Source organism: Gracilinanus agilis, chromosome 4 (genome assembly GCF_016433145.1).
Source record: "Gracilinanus agilis isolate LMUSP501 chromosome 4, AgileGrace, whole genome shotgun sequence".
Taxonomy (NCBI): Eukaryota; Metazoa; Chordata; class Mammalia; order Didelphimorphia; family Didelphidae; genus Gracilinanus; species Gracilinanus agilis.
Window position 1 is genome coordinate 7,849,482 of NC_058133.1, and position 8,723 is coordinate 7,858,204.

An 8,723-nucleotide genomic window follows, 5' to 3' on the forward strand; every position below is an offset into this window, starting at 1 on the left:
CCTCCCATCTCTCTCTCTCTCTCTCTCTCTCTCTCTCTCTCTCTCTCTCTCTCTCTCTCTCCATATTTCCCTCCCTCTCTGTCTCTGTCTCTCACACATTTTTACCTCTTGGTCTGAGCCCAATACCTGGCACATAGCAAAACCTTAATGAATTCATTTTACTTTATTTATTCATTCATTCATCCATATATTTGTGTCTCTTCAGAAAACTACAGTCCTGTTGGGGAGGTGGCAAACAAACAATGGAGTAGAAGTTGGGTGTATCATACAAAAATACCAAAATAAAAGTCTAAGGCTCATTAAGAGGCTCAAAATCAAATCTGGCCAGTGAAAATCGTCTTCATGACATAGTTACTAAAGAAAACATCACAGGTTAAGAAAAGAGAAATGGAGAAATCTTGGTGAAGGGAAGGAAAGGCGATGATAGCAGTAAAGAAAATTAGAGAAAAAGCGAAAGGCGAAGGTCATCCCTGTTACTTGCCTCGAGAGATCATTTCTAAGGCTAGTAGCTCCCTCCAGAGAAAAGAGGCATTGTTTCCAAGCAGAGTTCTCTAACTCATTAAAAGACAGATGTATTTTTTTTAAGTTCTGCAAGTAAAAAAAGAAAGAAAGAAAGGAACGCCCTGGCCTTGTCAGAAATTCTTTCCTTTTAGCTCACTTAAACTGAAACTCTTTCCTTGGAACTTGGTAAAGATGAAGATCCCATCAGTCTATTGCATATGCCTGACATTATGGAGGATTCAGAGCACTTTGTACCACTTAAGATTTTGGACAACCACAAGCATAATAGGAGTGAGTTGTGGGGTGCATTTGCTAAAAATACTGACACCATTAGAGGCTCCATTAATAGCTGGACAGTGTTCAGATCAAAGGATGCGCGGTCCCCTTGTACTCTGCACTAGTTAGATGGGATCTGGCCTATTAGGTTCATTTTGCAGTGACATATTTTAAAGGGGAAATTGGCAAACTTGAGCTTTTCTAGCCTACTGGAAACTCTTTTCACTGGGTTGTTCTGACCCTGCTCTCTCTTGGTTCCTCTCTCATCTGCTGACCAGTCTCCCCAATTCCATTCAAGTCTGACAAAGTGGCCAAATTGTTTATTACTCGATGGCCTCATAGCAAAATGCCAATTTATCATCCCATGGTATAGTTTCTTCTCTGGGCCAACTCAGCCTGTTCCTTAGCCTTAGAGACATTGTTTTCCATTCTTTTTAAAATTATGGATATTTAAGAAATGGCAGCATCCAGTGAGAGAAACAGCAAGAAGGCTGGCTGCTGGGGAGCACCGTGTCAGGAGCCTGGAAGCATGGGGAGGGTTTGCAATGCTGGATGTGACATTTTAGAGGCGATCTTGGAGGTGAAAAGGAACCATTCCTGTTCAGTGAGTAGGAGTGGAAACTCAGCTTTGACTGCTGAGTGGAGAATGGAGTGAAGGGGAAAGACTTGAGGGAGGGGAACTAATCAAGCAAAAGACAGTTACTAACCAAGGTGTGAAGAGACGAGGGTCTGAACCTGGGTGATGGCTATGGGAGTGGAGAGAAAGGGAAGTTCCATATGTGTGTGTGTGTGTGTGTGTGTGTGTGTGTGTGTGTGTGTGTGTGTTTATGACATACAGTTATATAAAACCAATAGGATGTGATAAGAAGTTAGATGTTTTAGGTAAGATGATGATGAGGGTCTGTGACTGCAAGTTCGGTGGCCTCCTAGACAGTAAGAGGGAAGTTTGGAAGAGAGGGGAAGCTTTGGACACAAAGTTTTCAAAGGCTAAAGCTAGGAAATGAACCAATTCAGAGTTCTCTCTAAATACTGCTTCGAAGGAGGATTTCTATAAATTCATTTAACTTAGTGAATACGTGGTCTTAAACATGGTGGACTCTTACAGGATCTCCAGTGATGGAAATTTGAGGCAGCAATAGGTTGTTATGGATACATTCTTATTAATTAGGACTAGGAAATGAACCCTCATTTGCAATGAACATTAATCTCCTTTTTGTGAGAGTTACTAGAGACCCCAAGTTCTTATTGCTGCCCACAAGATTTCAAATAAATTGATGTGAATTCTGTTGCCTAAGTGGTTTGTAACCCTATCTTAAGCATGCAATATATATGGTCAAATAACGAGAATGAGAAAGAATTAGAAAGGTCAAAGAGAAACAAAATGGTAACTAAACTAACATTTTTGTATATATTGTGTCCCTTCCCAAATAGAACTCATTAGGAGCAGAGATCCTGTTTCAGTGATTCCCAAAGTGGGCGCCACCGCCCCCTGGTGGGTGTTGCAGTGATCCAGCGGGGCGGTGATGGCCACAGGTGCATTTATCTTTCCTATTAATTACTATTAAAATAAAAAAAAATAATTTCCAGGGGGCTAAGTCATATTTTTTCTGGAAAGGCGGCGGTAGGCCACAAAAGTTTGGGAACCACTGTTTTGTTTGTATCTCTCCTGTGTTCTTTGTTCCATGGATTTCTATGGGCAGAAATTTCTTATTCTATGGCCAGGTTACTGGAGAAAATCCTCTCCATCCTTTGACAGGGCGGTGTTCTCTCTACACTAGATAGGTGATAAGAGGACACAAGAATCACCCAAGGGGGTTTAGTATGAATGGGTTGCAACCTGCATCACTGGAGGGAATACCGTCAATGATGAGATGACAAATCCATTGGAACACTGGGATATCCCTAGGTGCCTAACACAATGCACTGCATATACTTAATCATTGCTTATGGGATTGCTTTAGAATTCATGGTCAAACAACTAATTTAGAAGCACGATTATTTGGAAGACTTAACTGTTATCCCCTAAAGCCTTCCTCAGAGCACCGTGTGGAAATGATTCATTTCTTGAAGGCAGGGTCATTGGAGTTTATCCTGTTTATTGTCAAGTTCTGGGAGACTCTCTCAAGCACTGGGTATGGATCTGGAGGAAGATCACCCATCTCTCATTAGAGGACCAGCCTAGAGAATTGTATCACCTGGTTGGTCACAGGTTGTTGCCTTTTTGGTCACAGAAACTCTCCGAGGCAGTCTGCTCAGTCAGAGTGGTACAGAAAGGTCGTCATTTGCACCGATGAAAACACCAACTCTTGAAATATTAAGGTGCCAAAGATGTCTGACAGTATAGCCATCCCAAAGAGGAATCCCTCCAGCAGAATACTGGCTTGTTGTGGGGAGGACAGATTTGTATTAATTATGTTCTCAGAATCATTTCGCAGTACGGTTGGAGGAGCTGCGAACTAGTCAAACAATTCTGGCGAACATTTTAGAACTATGGCCAAAGAGCCACACAGCTGTGCCCTTGGCCCCAAAGAGATCAAAGAAAAAGGAAAAGGCCTTTTAGGTACGAAAAAAATATTTATATCTTGTTTTGTGATGGCAAAGAACTGAACACTGAGGGGAAGTCCATCAGCTGAGGAGTGGCCGAACAAGTCGTGGTATAGGATTGTGGAGAAATACTGTAAGAGGTGACAAAGGGAAAGGTTTGGGCAATATTTTGGAAGACATGAACTGATACAAAGTGAAGCGAGCAGAACCAGAATGAAATTGGTGATAACGTTGTCATGATACAGCGATCTGGGACAATTCCAAAGGATTCATTAGGAAACACGCTTTCCACTTTCCAAGAGATGGACGCTGAGGCCAGATGCAAACATATTTTTTCCTCTTTCTTCATTTTTTCTTTCTTTCCCCCCCACATCATGGCTAATGGGGGAATGTTTTTCATGACTTCTTATGTCTAAGGACTAGTATATTTCTTGCTTTCTTAGTGGTTGTTGAGGGGCTGAAGGAGAGGACAGAATTTGGGTGAAAAATAAATTTTAAACAATTTTGAAAGGAATCACTTTGATTTTTAAAAAATTATGCTCTATTTGCTTATCTGGAGACATTTTGTCCCCCTCCCCCAGGAGAATGTAAGGACATTGAAGGCAGAGGCTGTCTTTTTTTTTTTTTTTTTGTCTTTGCATCCCTAACACCTCACATAGGGCAGGTGCCTAACTAATGCTTTTTGGAATGAATTGATTTATTAAAAGACCGATTTATCTAACAAATTTATTGAAAATATAGCTTTTCCAGAAGTATAAAACGAGGCTAATGGATTAACCCTGAATGAATTTAGTTAAAAACAATTTTAGTGTTCATTCCAAACCTTAACTTCATACAGCCTACTGTAAGGGCTGCAGAATTTTTGTAATATTCAAGGGACATCACATCACTCGGTCAATGATGCTTGGCATGCAGAGAAATAATAATCTATATAAACACATTAATTACGGACAGATAATCACAGATGAAACAGCCTCTCTGAGACAGAATCATGACTCAGAAGACACTCTGAGCCAGAGCTAGAGAGCCCAGCTTCCTGCCTTCCCCGTCTAGAGATACTCCCTTCATGCCCTGCTGCTTCTATGTCCAACATAGCTAATGCTCATTTATGCAGCTGTCACAGATAGTTTCCTAACAATTAGAGCTGTTCAATAAGGAGAATAGGTTTTCTTAGGAGAAATTTGCTTCCCCATCTCTAGAAATCATTAAACAGAGACTGGATGACCAGGATCTTTTGGATATGGTAGAGAAAGATTCTGATTTCGATTCTTATTGGATTAGATGTAGACTCTTAAAGTTCTTTTCAGCCTTGAGAGTCTATGATTTTATAGTCCTCGCTCCCCACCTTCCCTGTGAGTCACCTTTTATCTCAGCTTGTAGTCATTTTGTATTCCCTCCTCCCCTTTTCTGATCCTCTAGATGTCATGTGAGTGGTCTGCCTCACAGACACTACCTTGTCTTGCCTGTGTGATCTTGGACAAGTCACTAGATCTCTTTCTACCTCAGTTTCCTCAACTGTAAAAAGGAGCTAATAATAGCATTCACCTCCCAGAGTTGCTGTGAGGATCAAATGAGAGAATACTATCAATGTTAGCTGCTATTATTAGCTATGAGTTAGCTCCTCAAGTCTCAAGCGCTTGAGATATGGCATCTATAAGCAAAGAATCCCTTTTAGTTAGCATTTAATTTCAAGCCCCAAAGTTGGGTAGGCAGATTAAGTGGTCGCCTAAGACGTCTAATTCAATGAACAGTGAGAAGGACCACAATGGCCCCCAATACTTCATTCAAGCTGGTGCTGATGTGCACTCCCATTAACAGGACAGTACTACGATGAGGCACTTAGGTGGAGCAGTGGACACGGGGTCTGGAAGAACTGAGTGCGAGTCTTGCCTCATACACTTACTAGCCCTGAGAGTCAGAGGAAGTCATGTAACTCCTCGTCTGTAAAATTAGATTCGATGGCCTCGAAGGTTTAGTTCAGCTCTATCTCCACGGTTCTACTAGGAATGAGAGTAGGGAGCACTTCTATGGAGCACTCAGGACGTCATCGCACTGATGAGGGTCTCTCGTTTACACATGGTGTCCCCAAAGTCTTAGTGTAGCTTCGACCATGAAGGTGGGGCTCTGGATGAGACCTGAATCGTGCCCTCTCACCACCCTCTCAGAATCACGAAGGACTTCCAAGGCTGCCTCGTCTAACCCAGACCTTGCAAAGCATCCCTGTTTGAACACGTGCTGCTCCCGGCCGCCTTCCTCACGTTGGCATGGCTAGTCCATCGCCTTTCCCCAGCAGACTCCATACATCTCCCCAGAGGCTCTTGAGGGCACAAGTTTTATATTGGGGCCTTCTCTGGCCAGTGCCTCAGGCACACATGTATTGGGGGTTTCTCTCTCCCTTCTCCTTCCAAGATCCGTGCTCCCACCTCCCACCATCCCCTGCTTCCCCGGCGTCGCTTCCAAAGCAGAAGAGTAGGAAGGACTAGGCAGTGGGCTGGGGCTTTCTCATTCTCCTTTCTGGGCTCTGCTCTCAATCTTAAGCACAGTCTTCTTCAGTGCACATATTTCCTTAAGGATTCTGAGTACAGTCCCTTGAGGACAACAGCAAATAAAAGCACTGAACAAATAGAACTGTGTTTTTTAAAGCGATATAATAACTTGATACCATAAAAATGATTTAAAATGGGGGGATCTATTAACTCATTAATTGGTTCAGCCACTCTGTGGGAGTCCCACCTTTGACAAGCCACACAAATTCTCATTGTTCCAAGAGCCGAAGTGGCAGGACAGGTGCTGCCTAACAGTAACGAGAGGCTCCTTCTCTGGGGTTCTGACCCTGCTGGGAGCCGGGGCTCCTTTGGCCGGCTCTGAAAGCTTCTCTGAATAATCTCTTTAAAAGCATGAAATACAATATGTAGGGTCACAGGGGAAACCAACTGTACGGAAATACGGTTTCAAAATCTATACAGCAACGAGTTCACGGGCCCAGGAAAGAGCCACGGCCAACGGTGCTGATGGAGGAAATCACTGATCTGGGGGGTGGGGTGGGGGGGAGTCCTCATTGTGTGGATGGAATCTTTTTTTTAAAACCCTTAACTTCTGTGTATTGGCTCCTAGGTGGAAGAGTGGTCCGGGTGGGCCATGGGGGTCAAGTGACTTGCTCAGGGTCACACAGCTGGGAAGTGTCTGAGGCCGGATTTGAACCCAGGACCTCCCGTCTCTAGGCCTGACTCTCCATCCACTGAGCTACCCAGCTGCCCCCTTGATGGAATCTTTTGATGTCAGCCTTTGGGACCATTACAGAAATACCATGGGCTGCGTTTGGCCTCATTAAGAAGGATGGTGATCAGGGACTTTTTTCCTTCTGTCCTGCTCTCTTGCTTTATCACACATGCAGAGGCCATGGAGAGCTGCATGTCTTTGAAAAACCAGCCTTCCCAGCATCTACAATTTGCCTTTAGCCATGCAGGTCTAGAGGGGAGCATGAGGGCAGGAATTTCTGACCTTGTCTTTAATGCCACTTTCTACAATAAGTCTTTCCTGATTCCCCTTCATGCTAGTGCCTTCCCTCTTGATAATCTCCAGTTTCTCTTGTCTGTATCCTGTTTGCCCATAGTTGCATGCATGGATGTGGTCTTCCACATTAGACTGGGAGCTCTTCGAGAGAAAGAGCTATCTTTTCCCTTTGCCTTTTTCCTTAGAATGCAGTACAATGCCTGGCACATAGTAGGTGCTTCGTGAATTTTCCTGACTGGTTTATAGCACCTTAGAAACCTGAACTGAATGACAAGAACATTGGACTTAGAGCTTCCTGGTCTGCATTTGAATCCTAGTCATTCCTCCATTGGTTGTTTGACTTTGGGGAGTCATTTCCCTTTTCTCTTCCTCCATTTCCTTATCTGTAAAATGAGGACATTGGAATGGGTGACGGGTAAACACCTTCTTAACTCAGATAGTCTATCATTTTGTCAAACCACATCAAGAAATGGGCATTTTTCTATAGTCGGTATGGTCCAGAGAAAAGGATGCACGATTGCGATACTTAATGGCTGTTGATTGATGGCTAGAAAGATAAAGTCTGGAATATCCACTGATTCTGTAACAATGCTCCAGATGCTTTGGGGACCAGCCCTCTCCGTCCATGCCGTGCTCATCCACTAAGGTTACACTGAGATCTTAGAAGTTTCTCCCTACCCCTCAAATGGCTTTGGTTATCTTTTCCCATTTAAGAAGCTTTTCCTGCCCACCCACCTCACTTATTAAAATGGTGAATTTTTTTAAAACCGAGCTTCCTATTCTGTGTCTGGAAAATGTCAGGATGTCCTGATACACTGAAAAGAAAAATCCTCCGGAGCCAGCAGCTTCTCGGAATTTGAAAAATGTAACCTTTCAAAGAGATTGGGTTTAATTCAAAAAGAAAACACTTTCATCAAACCTTTTCTACACAAGGATCCTGGGCTGATTTAGAAGCTTTATGATCTAATTAAAGTTCCCATGCAATACAGGGACATTCATTTACTCTCTTCAGGAAGACAGGCACAGTTTGAATTGCACACAAGGATTAAGAGAACTGACCAAAAGGGGGGGGGGGAACAACACTCTATAGCAACACGCTTTCAAAACTCCAATCAGTAAAGGCATGAGAGGAGCCTCCTGAGTTCATCCTGGATCTTTTCTTTCTATGTTGTATGTTGTTGTATGTTGTATGGCTACCAGCAGTGGCTAGTATCAGTGCAAGATTCCAGGGCTGAGTGTGGGACAGTGACAGAACTTAGCACAGTTCCTGGCACATAGTAGGTGCTTATAATCAATATTGGTTAATGGATCGATTGAGAGAGGCTCCCACTGCCCGAACACGACAGCATTCTACACACTAAAGGGTAGAGAAAGAATTGAGTATCTACTTGCTAGTTATTCCTGTCTCAGCAGACCTCTAGGATGGGACCACTTGGACGTGCATTTTTTTTTCAGGTAGCGGAGGGCTCCTTTAAAAAAAAAAAGAAGAAGAAGAATTTTGATTAACTACATTTATACATGTACAAAGGTCATCAAGCTCTAACGACATGGGCATGGGCATTCTGAACACAAATGGAGCAGGGAGTATTCCAATCAGATGCTTTCATGGCAGAGCCTTACAGATGATAATGTGGAACAAAGCACTAGACAGAAGGACTCAAAACAATGTTATGGGGGAGTCACAACAATTTGTATTCAATTCAACAGCATTGGTTAAACAGCTCTCCTTGTCAAAGGGCTTTACTAGGGAACTGGAGATACAAAGACAAAAAGGCAACCAGTGCCTGCCCTCAGGGAGCTTCAGCAGAAATGTGGTGGAGAGAAATTCATTTTAAAGCATCAGGTTTTCTAGCTTTGGTGTGTTTGCTCAACAAGGACTTAACAAGTGC

At 43.1% G+C, this 8,723-nt stretch overlaps 1 protein-coding gene across 1 annotated transcript in view; it reads right to left on the reverse strand.

Annotated features, from left to right (window-relative positions):
• Window positions 1–8,303, reverse strand: part of LRRC7 (leucine rich repeat containing 7) — a 360,178-nt gene extending 351,875 nt beyond the window's left edge. Inside the window, exon 1 of the mRNA XM_044674756.1 lies at window positions 8,223–8,303. Within this exon, the coding sequence (XP_044530691.1) occupies window position 8,223 (1 nt within the window). The 5' untranslated portion in view covers window positions 8,224–8,303. The remainder of the gene's footprint in view (window positions 1–8,222) is intronic.
• Between the last annotated feature and the right edge of the window lie 420 nt (window positions 8,304–8,723).